Genomic DNA, 18,834 nt, shown 5'->3' with positions numbered 1-18,834 from the left:
CACTGGGTTTTAATAAACTTTACTAAACCTGAGTTTCTGTACATCTCTGTATTTTATTGCAATTAAAATATACATACCACATGAAAGAATAAAGTACTAACAAGGAAAAAACATTAAAATCTCTTTACAGCTCTATGAATTTATTTGTTCATAAAAGCTTTAAATAATACTTCATTTTCCTTACAAATGACTATATATTCTCTAATTTTTTCTTATATCTTAACAATAAACTCTTTTGATCTCATTTGGCTTTTTTAGCACCATTGACTGAAGTTCCTTTGTAGTGGTAGATATCTTTGTGCTGTCCCTTTATATTTTTTTAAATAAAAGCCAAAGATAATTTACTTCTTGTTTGTAAGCAGCACAAGCACCTGTTTAAAATTATACAGCCCAAATATTCAATCATTCCAGCCTCACAGTTAAGAGTCATCTATGAATGTCCTCAGCTGTCCTTGAAGATAAAAAGAATGTCCTCATCTGTTCCATAGCTCATTCTTGCCTCTTCAAAATTACTTATGCTAGTGCAGCACACACCTGTCCAAAAAGATCAAAAGATCAGTTATTTATGTTACATTTTTATAAAAATGTGTGTGCAAAATGCAATAATAATTAAGAATTTTAAATTCTCTTCAACCTATAACTGACCAAGAAAATAGTCATATTTTGCCTGATCAGTTTGACTGTATTTTGTAAATATAAACAAAAATAAATTTGATACCTGTTACACAAAAAAGCTGTTACAGGGCATATTTTATATAATATTCCAATACAATGTTCTTAAACATTAGACTATAAGCAGATACATGAGAATATAAAAGCCATTTGCAGGGGTCTTCTTGGAGGTTCATGCTTTATAGCATGATTACTTGTGTTTGATTGTGTTTCACATCATCATGGTAACTTTCCTCTCAAATTGTTACACAATATTGATTTTGGTAACCAATAGTACAAACACTGCAGTTAACTTTCTATAATTCATAATAAAAAATATAAAGAATAAACATTCTTAACTGAATAAATAATATATCCAGATATCTACATTTCGTCTATACTGAAACTAATATTTTAATTGAATTATAAGGAGGCAATTTAATAGAGGCTTGTTAAATGTAATCCAGCTAAATGTAATTTAGCGAGTGTGTATACACTCGCTAAATGCCTGCAGGTATGGCTGTTGTCACACCACGTTGGACAACCCATCGGTTCTCCCTCTCCATGGTCTGTGTAGGTCTCCCAGATCCTTTATGTCACTGATTCATGTCTTCTTCTAGTCACTGCTGCCAACAGCATACCATGGTAATATTCACACAACTAGCATGGCACAAAACACATCAATAAGACCACAATGCCTCCCAGAGCCCTACGTTGTGAAACTTCTCAATCCAACTGCTCAAATTGCCTTCGAACTCTTCTCCAAGGCATACTTCGCCTGCAAATGATGCTATCAACACAACATCACAAGTCAGAATGGAATCAAGCGCGATGGGACGACCAGTCAAGTACAGCAATGAGGCCTGTCCTTATTTAGGTCACATGTGAGGCTGAGCATGAAACCTGAATTATTAACATCATGATGTCAAACCTAGGCACAAGTTTCATTACTGTCAGTTGAATCATTCTAGTGGTGACTATTTAATTTGAACTTTTTTTTAGCTTGAGAGAGATGTAGTTCCCCTACTTGGATGTAATGTGGCCATCAATTTTTAAATGAGTGAATATTTTTCAAGAGATGGATAAATGCCTCACTTTCAGCATCTGATAAGTTTCCCATGTACTAGTGTGAATAAAATGTGGTTCTATAAGATTTACAAATCATTGCACTGTTTTATTTACATGCATTTAAATTGTACATAGTATCCCAACTTTTTTATAATTGAGGTTGTAAATAAGTGTTACATTACACTTACTTTTCTATTACATTTTAATTAATTGCAAGTATATTAACAAATGAAATAAAGTTGCCCAGACAAAAGCAGAAAATCTTGCAGTATGAACCCAGGTTTTTCTGGTTTCGTCTGGGCAACTTCATTACATTTGTTAATATACCTGCAATTCCTGCATTTTAGGCCAAAAACACAGTCCAAAATATGGGATGGGGTAATTTATGGACATTAGTGAGATAAACTAAATAATGATATTGATTTTTATCATAAATTGGTGCAAAATGCTGTACCCATGAAAGGCTGGGTGTTTGATTAGCAAAGCTTATTTATTTAAAGATGGGCATAGGATCTCCAGTTTGTCAAAAAATGCATGATGAAATATTTTGAATAATCTGAATAAATGGATTTGGTGTGCTCCTGACAAAAAAGGACCATCCAGACTTGTCAGTAAAAGGTCAGAAAACCAGGGTTTGTCAATGACCCTGGAAAAGGTCATTTACACTTCTGTGAAGAAGTTAATCTGTCAATATTAGGGATGCACTGATACCACTTTTTCCCTTCCGATACTGATATTTCATGTTCAAGTATCTGCCGATATCAACTCTATCTATCTTAACTACTAGATAGATGCCTAAACTCTATATTGCTATACACAGAGATTTTATTTTGTTAAAGCAGTGTTCTGTATCGCTAATAAGATATAAGCTTGAATGAACCATATTTACGTCTTTATTAACTGCACACTAAAAAATTTTACTTTTCAGAGCCATGAAATAATTAATATTTCCAAAATGCTGTAAAAAGTACAAGTAGGAAGTCTTTGTGGTTTCTTGAATGAAGTCAGTGTTCTTTGGCATGCCTTAAGCTGGGGTTACACTACACCACTTTTAGCCTGATTTTAAATAATTTTGCCTTGAAATCTCATTTCAGACCAGTCGCAGCATATCAAACATTTGAGTTTTTTGACCCAACTATGGATATATTGGTGTAGTGTAAACTTTTTATCCACGACCCAAAGACATTTTTATGTGTTTTTTTTTCCTTCGTGGATCTACACAAATAGCAGCGCAAACAATAACCGCAGCAAATTGTACATCCATATATATCTGTGTCTCCAAGGAAACGTGTTTGGTTGGGGAGTTTGGGGTTGTGTAGCGTGTTATCCCCGGTCGTCTAGTATATGTGACATTTTTCGTCTCCTTAAAAATGGACAAAACAGTCATGCAGTGTGAAATACCCAGTCTGTTTATAATCTGCCCCATCTTTAAATTCGAACTGCATTTAGCAGCAAGCATCTGTTTCATGGGGTGTGTCCCGAAATGTGCCCTGTGTACTACATGTAGTGAACAGTGAGTAGTGGACCATTTCAAACACACCTATGGTATTGGTGCTTTCTGTAACCGATACGGATACTGTGTTTAAGTGCCAGTATCGGTGCCGATACAGCGCAACACAATATAACACACTAAAATATAACACAGACACAGATATGAACAATAAAAATGCCACAAAAAATTTGACAAGAACTGAAAGCAACATAATATTACCATCAAGCAACAACCTCTTGACTTTGTCAATATTAAAACTGAGTGCAATTAACTGATGGCAGCATCTGGTAAGTCAGTGAAATATGCTGTAAATAATATATATTGAAATATTAAAAATGTGTATAAAAATAATATAATTGTTATTGAAACAGTTTATATTGCGGTATATATTGACACTGAATTGTTGTCTAGCCCTGACTGAGATATTAGAGCAATTTACAGCACTGTTCAGACGTCTTAGGCACCAGAGGTATATATATATTTAAACTAATGCCTTCTCTGTAAGTGTGGTGCTTGTATAAAATTATATACAGGGTGGGCCATTTATATGGATACACCTTAATAAAATGGGAATGGTTGGTGATATTAACTTCCTATTTGTGGCACATTAGTATATAGGAGGGGGGAAACTTTTCATTATAGGTAGTGACCATGGTGGCCATTTTGGATCAAACTTTTGTTTTTTTCAATGGGAAGAGGGTCATGAGACACTTTGTTTGAAATTATTGTGAATTTCACAAGAAAAACAATGGTGTGCTTGGTTTTAACGTAACTTTATTCTTTCATGAGTTATTTACAAGTGTCTGACCACTTATAAAATGTGTTCAATTGCTGCCCATTGTGTTTGATTGTCAATGCAACCCTCTTCTCCCATTCTTCACACACTGATAGCAACACCGCAGGAGAAATGCTAGCACAGGCTTCCAGTATCCGTAGTTTCAGGTTCTGCACATCTCGTATCTAATGTTGATGTTATTTGTTGTTTGTTTGTAAATCAATCAATCAGTTTGTTGTTGTTTTTTAAAAATCAAATAAATACTTACTGCTCAGGTAAATAGCTTTTTAAATCTCAATCTCTGGTGCCTAAAACCTTTGCACAGTACTGTATGCTGCATTAAATGTCTTATATTCTATTTTGTTATTTTCCAATATAATACTCTTTTCAGTTTTAACATTCATGTATTCATTCAACATTCATGCAGATGTAGGCTCGGGCCATATGAAAAAAAACGATATCGCAATACATTTTTCTATGTTGACTGATAATTAAATCTTTTGTTGGATACACCAAAATGTTTTTAATATTAGTACTTTTAATATTATTATTTAAAATATGAAAATATTTATCAGAAAATAATATGCATGTACAGTATACAAATCCATAAGCAAAGATTTTACGTGTGAATTTAATATAAATTCTTATTAGCCTGCCAAGGTAATGAACAAACACTAAAAAACGTTAGGTTATGTATATAACCACTGTTCCCTGAAGAAGAGGAACGAGGTACAACACAAGCTGTATGGGATATTATGCCTCTTCCATATCTGGCTGAAGACACCTCTAATCACGCCTGTAAAGCAGATGACGCATAGTGACGAGGGTAGGTGGGCCCGCCCCTCACCTATAACCTCTGGACACTAGCGTCTCTCCTCAGTTCAAGATGCTGATCTTCACCGAGCTAATAGTGAAACGGGGCAGCCCGTGTTGCACCTCGTTCCTCTTCTTCAGGGAACAGTGGTTATATACATAACCTAACGTTCCCTATCAGTCGATTCACTCGGTACAACACAAGCTGTATGGGATCTAAATTCACGCCCCGAGAAACAGACACCGAACCAAGAAAGCAGCCTAGTGCATGTTAGACCCTATAGAAAGGACAGCATGAGCTACCGAAGGGGCCAGCACATCCAGGCGATAAAAATGAACAAATGTATGAGGTGATGCCCAGCTAGCAGCGGCACAGATGTCTCCAACTGGGACACCCTTAAAAAGAGCCCAGGATGTAGCTATTCCTCTTGTGGAATGAGCCCTCACCCCCTCTGGTAAATCCATACCTTTGCTGCTGTAAGCTATAGAAATAGCTTCTAAAACCCAGTGAGAGAGACGTTGTTTAGACAAAGCCCTGCCACGAACTGGGTTAGCAAAACAGACGAAAAGCTGGTCACACCTACGGAAATCCTGAGTACGATTAATGTATGTGCGCAGTGCCCGCACGGGGCAGAGCATGTGTAGCCTTTGCTGCACCTCAGATGTAAATGGAGGAGGAGAGAAAGAATTTAACTCAAAAGCCAGTGAGCTATAAGACATAGGCAACACCTTTGGCACATATGTTGCATTAGGACACAGAGTCACCTTAGTGTCCCCTGGTGCAAACTGGGTACAAGAAGGGTGCACTGACAGTGCGTGGAGGTCACCCACCCGTTTTGCAGATGCTAAAGCTAGGAGTAGAGCAGTCTTATATGAAACGAACTTGATGTCCACAGACTCCAGTGGCTCAAAGGGAGGTGCACATAGTGCACCAAGTACCATACACAGGTCCCAGGGAGGAACAGTGGGCCTAAATACAGGCTTTAGGCGCCTCACCCCCTTCATGAAACGTGGGGTTAGGGGGTGTGCTCCTGGTGACAACCCACCAAAGCCCTCATGACAGGCTGATATAGCTGCCAGATAGACTTTTATTGTTGAAAAAGAGAGCCCTCGTTCAAATAACTCCTGAAGGAAAGTTAAAATATCAACAATGGAACATTGGAAAGGGACCAATTCCCTCTCCTGACACCAAAGCTCAAATGCATGCCATTTAAATGCATACAGACTTCTTGTAGAGGCTGCTCTTGCACTCTGAATAGTGGCAACTACATTGGAGGGTAAGCCACGAGCCATTAACATTGACCTTTCAGCGGGTAAGCGTGGAGACACCACAACTCCGGTCGAGGGTGAACTATTTCTCCACCTGCCTGAGACAGGAGGTTCTTGTGAAGAGGGAGAGGCCAAGGGTCCCCTGCAAGAAGACTGATTATCTCTGCGTACCATGGTTTCGATGGCCAGCAGGGGGCTACCAGAATTAGGGAAAGGTTTCCCTGGCGCACCCTCTCCAGTGTTGGCAATATAAGAGCTACTGGAGGAAACGCATAGAGAAGAGTGTTGGGCCACGGGTGTGCCAGCGCATCCACTCCCAGGGGCGCGCTGTGGTCCGTTAGAGAGAAAAACAGAGGACAATGCGCGTTTTCTCTGGATGCGAAGAGATCTACGTTGGCCCTGCCAAACCGATCCCATATCTGCATTGCCACCAGAGGACTGATTCTCCATTCCCGTGCTGAAGGGCCCCCTCTGGAGAGGAGGTCTGCCCCCAGGTTCAGGTGACCTGGTATATGCGTCGCCCTGAGTGACAGAAGGTGGAGACTGCTCCACAACAAAAGGGACAGCTTCAACAGAGGAAGGGAACGTGTCCCCCCCTTGCCTGTTTATATAAGACACCACAGTGGTGTTGTCTGTCCTGACCAGGACATGCTGCCCACACAGAACGGGGAGAAAGTGCTTTAAGGCTAGATGAACCGCCAGTAGCTCCAAGTGCAGCACAGCGGGACATGCGCAGGATGTAATCCGAGGCAATTCTGACCTCGTTAAGCAAGGCGGTTAACGGGCTCTCCGCCGGCAGTTGCTCTCTGAGCTCGGCCAGACACATCGCCTGATATGTTTGGAGAAGAGAGACCGAATTCATAGCCCTAGCTGTGCCTGCCTGAGCGCGGTAAACTTTATCCAGCTGCGAGGAGGAAAAACGGCAGGGCTTAGAGGGAAGCACGGCTGGTCCTGCTACTCCTAGGTTGTGTGATGGGGCGAGATAAGCTGCTAATGACGGCTCCATGGGAGGGGGGTTCAGCAGACCTGTCTCCTCCGCCGTACGGGTCGACAGTGGTTTAGCCCATAAGGACTTTAGCTCGGCGATGAAGTCCGGAAACAGCGGGAGACGGTGTTTCACCGCTGTCGGGACCGGGGGAAGGAAAAACCCAGAGAATCTCGTAGCCGCTTTGGTTGTGTGAGGAGCGGGCCACTGGACATCCAGTTTCTGAGCAGCACGGCGATAAAGGGAGATAAAGGACGTGTCCGCCTCGTCCTGTTTCCCCCCTGAAGCCGCTGCAACGAGAGGAGCCGGTAGGTCCTCCTGCTCGTCCTCGGAGAGACCGTGCTCATCTAACCCGAGATCGAAAGGGTCGTCGTCCTCTAGTTCAGCTGCGGGCTCGGGGATCCGGGGCTTCATTAGGAGAGCAGGTGACTGCGAACCCATTTCACACACGTCCCCCAGACTCTCCATGTGCTCAGCCCAATTAATACACGGCTCACCCACTGATTCAGCCTCTTCAGCGTCCGAGTGAGAAGGCTCAACTTGTTCGGAAAACAGGGGATCCTCACGGTCCAACGCTGCTTGTCCGAGAATTTTTTCAACAAACGACACCCTGCGCTCCAGGGTAGAACGTCTGAGCCGGTGACAGAACTCGCACGCCTCAGGCTGCAGTAAGGCCCTTCTAGCATGAACGATTCCCAGGCAAACTGGGCACGCATCATGTAGGTCCTTCTCATGAATAGCGAACCCACACCCTTGAGGACAAGGGCGGGGGACTTTCCTGCCATGGCGGGTAGCTGCTTGCGAGCTCATTTAGATAGCCGTTAGCAAAACTAAACGGGCTAGCACCGAGACTAGGCAAAGCAAGCTCAAGAGAAGAATGCAAAAGACGTTCCAAAACAGCGCTCCGCGGAAAGACGACTCACCAACGTGAGGTTGTTGCCGTTCTTTCCTATTGGAACAGTAAGCGATTTGTAGTGTCTTTGCTAAGGAAAAGAGCTAACTAGCTAGCTAGATTAGCAGAGAAGTGTAAGGTGTTCTTAGCGAGGTGAAGAGCATAAGAACTGAGGAGAAACGCTAGTGTCCAGAGGTTATAGGTGAGGGGCGGGCCCACCTACCCTCGTCACTATGCGTCATCTGCCTTACAGGCGTGATTAGAGGTGTCTTCAGCCAGATATGGAAGAGGCATAATATCCCATACAGCTTGTGTTGTACCGAGTGAATCGACTGATAGGGAACAAAAAATAACGTGTCAAAAATACATTCTTAAAACATAAACATCTCCATAGTTCAGTATGCAGGCTCTGCTCTGGAGAATGAAAATGATACATTTAATGATTTTTTTTTTAAATTAAATGTATGATTCAAAGGAGTTGCACATTATTATATTGTTTGTGTTTATATTCGGCTCACCGTCAAATCTTTTTTGGAAATAGGGTTGAATTATACGGAAATGTGATGTAACACGATGGTACACATGTCTCTGTTTAGTAATGTAATGGATTAGAGATAATTCATCTGAACAAAGTAGGTGAATAAACAGTTACTGTTGTAAACAATGTAATATGGGAGCCAGGGTGGCTATGATGAAACCTGCAAATCTGCATTGACATCACTTTGATATATGGAGTGTGTGGCATGTCAATGGAAAGCACAGTTATATTTGTTTAATGCAAGAGAGTGTCTTATGGACAAGGGCTGAGTGTAAAATTGAGAAATCAACAAAAGAAAATTAAACAGAGCAATCACCCCACTCAGCTGCTATTTCACAAACAACACTTCAATGTAAAAGTATGTAATACAAACAACTCAGTAATAATTACTGTAGCATCCATAATGGGGGGTGACTTGTGGAAGCTGCTATATTTTACCAATTTAACCCCTATATTACCCTTTTCACTGTTCAGATTTGTTTGGGGTGCATGTCCACTGTAATGTTGGGAATGTGAGGTCGCTTAGCAAAGCCCCTATGTTAGCTTAACTTGTCACTACTTGCATGTGTATGCATGATGTCTGTAATTGTGAATGAGGTTCCCCACTTCTCAGCATTGGGTTATGCCTATTCTGACCACTTTTTTGATACTTCCTACAATGCTATTAAATTGGAAACAAAAATTCCTGTTTCGCGTTTGTCTCTGTTACCTTTTCTTTTTGGTGATCCAAAAAACAATCCGATTTATGACTCAAAACTTGTGATCCAATCCAACACCACTACTGTTTTTGTGAGACAGAATAATGTGTCACAGGTATCTAAAGAATCTGAAGATTTAAAATTTGTTTATGTTTACATAATACAATCAATATTTTCAGTGACAAAATAAGAAATATACTTTGCACTTCAGTCAGTCACTTCACTCAAGGGTTCAATCGTGTTAATTCACGTTTTTGAGTTCATGCATTCATTATCAGTAACCACTTATCCAGTTCAGAGTTGCGGTGTGTCCGAAGCCTACCCAGAATCATCAGAAATACACCCTGGAGGGGGCGCCAGGCATTCACAAGGCAACACATACACATATATTAACTCACACCTACAGACACTTTTTGAGTAGCCAATCCACCTACCAATGTGTGTTTTTGGACTGTGGGAGGAAACCGGAACACCCGGAGGAAATCCACGAGGACACAGGGAGAACACACCAACTCCTCACAGACAGTCACCCAGAGTGGGACTTGAACCCATAACCTCCAGGTCCCTGGAGCTGTATTACAGCGACACTACCTGCTGTGTCACTGTGCCACAGACTTATTTGCAATACTGTTGTAATATGCTTATGTAATATGTAATACTGTTTACACTCTTTTATGTATGCAAAATATATTAGAATGGGTGATATGTAAAAGCTACCTGGTGTATTTTTATTAAATAATCAAATAATGCCTAGTCCGTTCTGGCCAATTTTCAAATAAGAACACTTCACAGCTAGACACACGTATTCACCTTTAAATGTGTATAGTACTTACGGTCAGAGTATGCAGGGTTGTTATAAAAAATGCAGCCAGTCGTACGATTAAATCCACATACTACCACAAAATGGCCCTGATAGTCAGGCTTCCGACAGAAACACTTTTGACCCACAGGGAGGAAGCAGCAGTATTTGACGGAATTGGAGCAGTGTTCACAGACCAGCACTACAGCATTGACTAGCACAATGGCTACATGACCTTGGATCAGATGAGCCTGGATTTCCTGAACAGTCACAGAGCTAAATAAAAACAAGGATTATATATATTTTAAATATAGAAATACATTAATAATCAAGAGATAACATAGGCTATGGTGTAAACTGGAATTGATATGATCATGTAACACACTAAATGTATATACAAGCTGAAGAATAATTTCATTAAAAGAAGAATAAAATCATTACCATTTTTTTACCACAACTCCTTTGCTCTCTGCTTTCAGGAAGAGTTCATTCACTCTGTCTTCTTCTGTGTCAAAGTGTTTTTTGTAGAACGACTACAAAGATAGAGAAAAAATATATTGTGTAAATGAAGATTTCATGCTTTCCTTAATTCTTGTAACTCATCTCCAGACCTGCTTTAACACTGCAGTTCAAACACAGGAGATATAAACAAATTTTATGAAAATGGTGGATGAAATTAGTGAGAAATTGTAAAACCAAAGTCCTCCAAAATACAGAAACATTTTACTTTAGCCTCTTCAAATAAAGGCTGTTATCTGCAAAATGTATTAAGCTGACTTAGATAGCACAGAAGCAAAACTATGATGCTGAGCATGTAAATTAAAGCATGTCAAACCCTTGGATGGAGATGTAGGAACATGTTAAGTTTGTCAAAATATATTAAATAAATCATCCCATTTAAAATAATGTTGGCTTAACGACATAGCTTGTACTTTGAGGTGAGTAATTGTCATGTATAGCCCAGTCTAGTGTGTTCCTGCTGTCTGTCTCATTTATCTCCGCCTTTGCTCCTCCCTCTTGTGTCTCCTTTGTGTTCCTGCCCCCTCGTTATCTGTCCCAGGTGTTTCTTGTTTGTGTAGTCTTTTTATAGTCCATGTCAGTGGTTCCTGGTTGTGGGACATTGTGATTGCATGTATGTTTGTGGTTCATGGCCCATGGCTGTGTGTAAGATTCTAAGATGCTATGTTTTGGTGTTCTGCTGTTTAGCCTTCTTGTTTAGCCTTGTGTAATGTTTATCTTATGGTTTAGTGTCTTGCCCCATTAGATCTGTTCGTGTTTACTCCAGTGTTCAGTGTTTAGCTCTTGTGTTTAGCTTTGTTGTGTATAGTTAACCTCTGTTTTGTGTTCATCATCTGTTAAGTGTTAAGCCTGTTCTGTTTTGTTCTTGTTTACTTTCTCAGTTTTAGTCTTGTTTAGTATTAGTCCCTTTTGTGTTTAGTTTCTGTTTAGTGTCTAGCCTTGTTTAGTGCTCTTTGTTTTTGTTTCAAGATTTTGTATTGTTTTTGTTCTATGAGTTATATTAGTCTTGCTAAGTGAGTTTAGTAGTCTTTGTTTAGATCCCTTGTCTCTCTGTTTAGTTCCCTTTTTGTGTTAATTAAAAGTCTCCTGTGATTACCTCCTCCCTGTTCATTGCTCTTTGACCTCCCCTACATACCACCACATGACAGAATGTCCCACCAAATCATAGAGGTAGCAGAAGAACTTGGATTGTCTGTGGGACTTATGGAACTGACTATGGCTGGGGATCAGTGCAGGGAGACTCTAGTGGACTGTTCTAGAGTTCAGAAAAAGATCAAAAAGAAGTCCAAGAGTCCCGCTCCTGTCTCCAGTCCTGCTCCTGTCTCCATTCCCGTTCCAGCTTCCAGTCCTGCTCCTGTCTCCATTCCTGTTCCAGCTTCCAGTCCTGCTCCTGTCTCCAGTACCACTCCTTCAAAGCCAGCCGTGATTTTGGGTACGTGGACACTGTAATACAGGTATATGCCCGATCTTTAAGGGCAAAATTAACTGAACAAGTTGGGTCCATCAAACAATCATTACCAGAGTTCAGGGCCAACAGCAATGGAGAACTCGCTGACTTTATATTTAAGTTAACTATTTTAGTGAATTTGTTTGAGGAGCTCCCAACTACTAAGCCCGAATGTCCACGACCCCGAAGAGACTGGAGCCTCAATCCAGAGCCTTCAGTCACTCAAGAGGATCCAGAGCCCCTGGGTGATCCAGAGGATTCAAGGCCCCCCGCCTCCGAGGACGTCTCTGCAGGGCCCCCCGCCTCCGAGGACGTCTCTGCAGGGCCCCCTGCCTCCGAGGACGTCACCGCAGCTGTTCCTGTGAAGACGGCCAACCAGGCTGCCTCTGTTCCTGTGCCGGCTCAAATATGTACTTGTCTGACTACAGAACATGTTTCTACTGTTTTTGGTACACCTCAGATGACTTTGGGTCCAAATAAATATATGGATTCCTCTTTGCATAGTAGTTTAAGCATTTAGCATTTCTAAATGCAGCAGAAACATGTTCTGTAGTCAGACAAGTACATATGAGTTCCAATGATGGTGCTGGTCCTTGGCAGCATCTCCTCAAATATGCTTCTCTGTCCTGTGTTTGTTTTTATTATTGGCATTGTTATTTTGTTGTCTATGATCGTGAAACTTTGCATCATATTTAAGAGCGTGTAGAGGTTTTATCTGGTGCAGCAACTAGGATTAATTCACAAAATGATTTCCCACACCTTTACTGAAGTTGACAGTTCCTCCTGAGATTTGTTGTCATCTTTGCTGTGGGCGACAGTCTAACCAGTGAAAACAAAGGCGGAAAAACGATGGGGGAAAATTAGGCTTTTTGTTTTGGTTTAAGTAGCTGTTTATGGGCTGTGCACAGGTTTTCTGTGAACCAGGACAGTTTGCTCTTTCTGCTGGTGTGTTCAAGCAGTTCGGCCACTCTATTATTCTGCATTCACTGGAGGCTGCCACCCACTGAACTGTGCCCATCTGACTACAGATATTTTAACTGTCCTAGATTAAGTGGGCCAGGTTGGGGCCTTTCTGTTGTTTTCAAAAACCTTTTTCATTGTTTGAGCAGTTGTCTTTTATAGTTTATGCTGGTTCATTTTCTGTATTTTACCAATTATTATGTCACTTGACTGTTTATTCATCAGTGTTTTCAGATTTATTGTCTTCTATTGTGATTGATTATGACAAAGTTCAGCTAGTGGGTGACTTTAAAGGAGGAGGAGGAGGACCTTTGTTGATCCTAAAATTGAAATTGCTTCTCTGCATTTGACCCATCCATGTTAGTGAAAACACAAACACATACCAGTGAGCAATTCCTTACAAAACCATGGGCATATTTGGATATAGTTTTTTCTCTAGGACAGAGACATGTCAGTTTGAAGACGTGTGCTTCTGACCATAAAGGCATTATATTTGCCTCTGTGTTTCATTCATTGTCTGTACCCACTTGTCCTTTTCAGGATTGTGGTGGGTCCAAAGCCTATCCCACGTACACAGGGGTTTTGCACAACTATATCTCTATAGGGGCGCCAGTTCTGCGCAGGGCGACATAACTCAAAAATTTAGTGACACACTCGTACCAACTGACACTTTTGAGAAGTCAATCCACCTACCAACGTGTGTTCGTGGACCATGGGAGGAAACTGAAGCACCTGGAGGAAACACATGCGGACATGGGGAGAATACACAAAACTCCTGACAGACAGTCACCCAGAGTGGGACTTAAACCCAGGATCCAGGAGCTGTGTGACTGCAACACTACCTTACTGTGGCACCCGTTTTTCAATCTAAAGCTGAACAAAGTTTAAAAAAAAAAAAAAAAAACAGAAATACTATCAATCCCTCCTCAAATATGACCAAAATATGCTCTTTGGAACTCTCTGAGAACGGTGAGGGCATGGTCCAATATACAAATGACTGTGCATGACTCTCAGCTCTCTTTCACTTGAGAACAGAATGCTGTTTACATTACCATGGCAACATACAGCCTCAAGAAAGAGCAGTCACATATTTACTATGAACTGCAGTTGTCATGTGTGGTTTCGTGTAATTTTTTATAGTATTATATATATGTTAACATACAGTTATGTGAAAAAGTTAGGACACCTCATGAAAACCTTGGTCTTTTTGAACATTTTTAAACATATGGACATATGAGCTTCATTTGAACAGTATTGAGAGAACATTTAAACCACCTGCCAACATGGCCAAGTTAGGCCATCCTAACAAGTTCAGTCCAAGAGCAGACCGCAAGGTGCATTAAAAAGTCTCCAACTATCCTAAAATGTCATCACGGGACCTATAAGTGGCTCTTGTTGATGTCAAGGTATATGCATATAGCACCAAGGAACGACTGCACATGGAGGAAACCCTTGCTGTCAAAAAGACATCAGGGCAAGACTAAAGTTTGCCAGAAAGCATATGGACAAAGACCAGGATTTTTGGAACAATGTGCTTTGGACAAATGAATCCAAAAGCTGAATTATCTGGCCACAGCAACAGAAGACTAACAGCACAAGAACCCCATACCAACCGTGAAGCAGGGAGGTAGAAATTTTTTTGGGGGGGCTGCTTTGCTGCAGCAGGGCGTGGCAAGCTCTCCATCATAGAATCTCCTATGAATTCTTCACTGTATCAGAGGGTGCTTGAGGAAAATGTGAGCCGGCCAATTGCGGCTGACATCCCCGCAGATATGCCGTTAAACACGCTGACCAGATGTTTCTGCTATCTCTACTGTACTCAGACATAATCCATTCAGTCTCATTCAGTATTGTTTTGTGTTCTGCTTGCTCTGTTTTTGCTCTTTCATTTCCACCCCATTAGCTTGGTGAATAGCTGGATAGCTAGCTCGTTTACTAACGGCTTCTAAGCTTTAGCTCACAAGTCTCTTGAACAGGAGGCATGGCTAAGGTAGCCTTGTGATTGGTCAGAGTAATAGTGACATAAGCATTACCCACTTTTAGGACTGCCCATTCTACATTGAGAGCAGTATTGGTCATTTTTGAGGAGAGTTAAGAATTATACCAAAAAACAAAATGGCAATAGGCAGCCATGGCCTAATGTTCAGAGAAGAGGGCTTAGGACTGAAAGACTGTTGGTTCAATTAGCATGACCGGCAGGAAAATTGGGGGCAATGGGACTGAAGGAACAGTAATGTCCCCCTCCCTCAATCCTAGGGCTGAGGTGATGCAGAAGACACATTTCTTTTTAAGTTGTCAACGACAAATTAATGCACATTACATCCCCCCCCAGTTCTGGCCTCTCTTCACTGGATGCACATGGTGAGGCACATGAATATGTAAACTGTTAGTTCCCCCACTTAAGTACCAGGTTGCAGAGACCCACAAATAAAGGTTTGTTTGTTATTCCAATAACTAAACTACAGCAAAATGAAAACTCTGCATTTGCTGTATGTGCACCTAAACTGTGGAATCGTCTTCCCCTGGATAGTCCCTGTCACTGTGTTTGTCCCTGTTCCCCTGCCTAGTCTAGTCCACTTTCCAGTCCAGTGTACAGTCCCCGTTCAGTCTCAGTATCTGTCCCGATTCCCATCTGGTGTTTCTGGTTCTGTCCTGTCACCCGTCCAGTCCCAGTACTCGTCTCCTGTCTCCGTTCCTGCCTTGTCCTCAGTCCAGTCTAATGTTTCTGTTCCTATCCTGTCCCCTGTCCAGTCACCTAGCTCCGCTCCTGTCTCTGGCCCTGTCCAGTCCACATTTCTCCATTACTCGTGTTTGTTTTGTTATAGCTTTGTTCTTTTAATAAAAATTCCTTGCATGTATGTCCACCTCCTTGTCTTCCTGCCCAGCCATGACAGTAAGTTAAAAATATAAGCATTTTAATGATAATTTATTAAATTACTGTGACATTACTGTGACCAAATAAATGAGTAGCATCAGATGGACATGTTTTTCTTGATATTCTCAGCTCTAGAATCTGACTGATAAAACTTTGAGCGTTTTATCCATGGCCAATAAGGCTAATCCCCCCACTAATAAAAACTGTTTTGACAGTTAACCAGCCAATTATAATTGTAACTATTATTAAAAGAATCTTTCTAAAATATGATTAAATAAATACTTACTTATTTAGAGTACACACTAAAAAAATTATTCATGCTTTTCAGGTTTTATTTGGTTAGCTAAACAAATATTTGTAAAACCTCATACAAATATTTTAGAAACACTATAAATAAATAAAAATGCAAATAAAGAGAATTTCATGGGTTTTTTTTCTGAATGAGATTTTTCAGCCCTGAAATTTGCGAGTGTTAATGTCAGGTTTACTAAAAATGAAGCTGAATATAAACACTGTAATTCATGTGTTTGAGCGAACAAATTAGTTATAATAGCTAAATAAACATTTGAAGGACAGCCTACTTGAAGGACAGGTGTTCTTTCACACTAGCTTTCTCCCAGAGGTTTCACCACACTGCAATGAGGGTACTATTTTTAGAAACGATAGGATCGGCCAACGCTTATTCCTGAGTTACGTTACGCTGCGCTGTGTATGTGTATGTTTTTTCTCTCTATAGTTATAAAGCTGAGAAGAAAAGGTGAGAAGGGATTCTGGGTTTAATGGATGTGGATGATTGAATCTGCGATTTCCCACAATCCCTGGTTGTTGAGTTGGAGAAGTTGAGTCTGAATTTTATGTTTTTCAGTCTAAATCTTAATTTTCCACATTTAAAACTGACTTAAATATATTCATATTATAGAATACAAATGTACAACTTCCAATATTAAAGTTAGATGAAGAAACAAAACCCACACAGATCTGCCTAATTCAAGCTCAAATACTATTGCCACAAGAATCATAGTAAACATAATATTAAAAATTTTCACTAAACTTAAATACATAATTCTGAGACAGAGTATACACTCATTTAAAACTTTTGTTCTAAAACATTCTGTTTACTCTTTTGCTCTGCAAAGTGAGCATACAAAATGTACTTTTTCTCTGTGTTTTTGTGTTCTCAGTATCCAATTCATTCATTCATATTGTGTAACCACTTTATCCTGTTCATGGTCAAAGTGAGTTTTTAGCCTATTGAATGACTGGGCACAAAGCAAAAACACACCTTGAGCAGGGCACCAGTCCATCTCACATATCACAGGGCATTATCCAAATACTAAATATTGTAATTCGATTGCAATGACCTTGTCTTTGTTTACCCTTTTTGCCATCAACAGTATATATTTAATATTGTGTTACTTGTGAGTAATGCTACTTCTGTTGGGTTTCTTATTTCAGAAAGAGAACTCTATATATTTATTGTTTAAATAATTAATTTTAAATTGCACTGTCCTATGCATTTCATTAAAATGATGCAATTGATTTTATTTAAATACTGATTCTTTTTTTAAATTAACAAAAAAAAAAGATTAATTGATTATTATGAGTTTGATTTAGCTCTAATTAACGCATCTAACCACAGGGCAAGGAGTGTTAGAAATGGCATATTAAAGCATACTTGTGGGGCGAGAGAGAGAGAGAGAGATGGTCAATGACAAGTTCTTGTCAACTGCTATTTGGGAAACAGGAATGGACCTTGATTGGTTTTCATTAATAAAATTCATACTTCAATCACTACAAGCAAGAGGACAACAATGTATTTAAAATGTCATTAAATAATTATATTTATTTTTTGCATTTAATGGTGGATGTAGCACTATGTTTAACACAGCCAGAAAATGTGATTAGTAAACGATAATTATTGTGTATTTCATTAGTGGAGTTTAACTGCTTAAAAATTAAATAAATAATAATAAAAAAAGCTATATGAACCTCTTAGGTTTTAGGATTCCACTATTTTTGTCAGGAGTTACAAATGTCCAGGTTTCTGACTGACCTGATTTCGGAAGCCCTTGTCAACACCTAATGTCTGAGTGCAGAAGCAGTGCCTCACACCTAGTTGACACATGAGATATGCAAGGTCGATAGTCCACACACTCTCAGTCAACTTCAGATCCCAGCAGGCTCCTTGGAACTCCTCCTCACTCACCGGATGCAGATATCTAGTCCGTTTGGAACAACATATTAAAGCATAAAGTTGCAAGACGAAGCAAGCTGAATTATTTTAAGTCGTACGGGTTTGAACTTACTTTAAAACCATTCGGGAACATGCCAAACCACAGTCCCAGTGGTAAAGCTGTCTGACAATCGGTACACTTAATAGAACGACATCATCTACAAAAAAAAAATGTATTGTTTTAGCTTGGACGCAATATCTTTAATTTATATCAACCGCTAAAACACAATATATATCCACTGGCTTAACGAGCAAATTATATATCACATAGATGTAACTCTGAACAAAATGAATTTAATTCAGTGAGGCTTTATTTTTCTGAAGCTAGAGCTGAGAAAATAAAACTGATGCTATTCGTTATATGATATTCGCCAGCTGGATTCCTAACAGCTATTGAAATAATTAGCACCCTGAAACTCATTTCTAATTTCCTTTAAATAACTTAAGGTTCTTTGAAGCTAGCTAGCTTAACCTTAACATTTGATGGTTTTAACTTACCTGTCATTATGTAAATAGCGAGTATATTTTCCACGAATTTAAGCTTAGTCCTTCGTTCGGTACTTAACCATAGCTTTGCAATTTCATGAAATCTACCGTCTAATAGCATTAGCTAGCTAGCTGACTGGTGAACTCGCAAGTAAATAGTACTGTCTGCTTTCAGTTCAACGATTCGATGTGTTTTCTTTGTATGAATACGAATGAAATAATCCATCTATTTGCTTTCTCCGGGGATCATCATGATAATTCGTGCATATAACACTCAGTTATTTGTTTTCATGTTTTGCCTTTAGCAGCACCTACATCCGGCTCTACGTCTCAA

General features: G+C 40.0%; 1 protein-coding gene across 1 annotated transcript; it reads right to left on the bottom strand.

Moving 5' to 3' along the window:
- Positions 1–2: 2 nt before the first annotated feature.
- Positions 3–18,834, bottom strand: gucd1 (guanylyl cyclase domain containing 1). Its single transcript, XM_066643642.1, has 6 exons — positions 18,513–18,834; positions 18,088–18,172; positions 17,835–18,000; positions 10,422–10,513; positions 10,015–10,256; positions 3–534 (listed from the first exon to the last, which is right to left on the bottom strand). Exons 1-6 carry the CDS (start codon positions 18,619–18,621, stop codon positions 443–445), a joined length of 786 nt encoding a protein of 261 aa, XP_066499739.1. The 5' UTR covers positions 18,622–18,834; the 3' UTR covers positions 3–442.

The sequence above is a fragment of the Hoplias malabaricus genome, chromosome 14 (genome assembly GCF_029633855.1).
Source record: "Hoplias malabaricus isolate fHopMal1 chromosome 14, fHopMal1.hap1, whole genome shotgun sequence".
Classification (NCBI taxonomy): Eukaryota; Metazoa; Chordata; class Actinopteri; order Characiformes; family Erythrinidae; genus Hoplias; species Hoplias malabaricus.
The sequence above is the reverse complement of the archived record's forward strand: the minus strand, read 5'-3'. Positions and strand labels throughout refer to the sequence as shown.

What these genes read in the sequence shown, in the direction of transcription:
- gucd1 (XM_066643642.1), bottom strand. Translation starts at nt 18,621, where the DNA reads ATGCTATTAGACGGTAGATTTCATGAAATTGCAAAGCTATGGTTAAGT. An exon ending in CGCTATTTACATAATGACAG is followed by an intron (nt 18,173 to 18,512) that starts GTAAGTTAAAAC and finishes TTTTTTTTGTAG; the next exon opens with ATGATGTCGTTCTATTAAGT. An exon ending in ACAAGGGCTTCCGAAATCAG is followed by an intron (nt 10,514 to 17,834) that starts GTCAGTCAGAAA and finishes CTATCTTTGTAG; the next exon opens with TCGTTCTACAAAAAACACTT.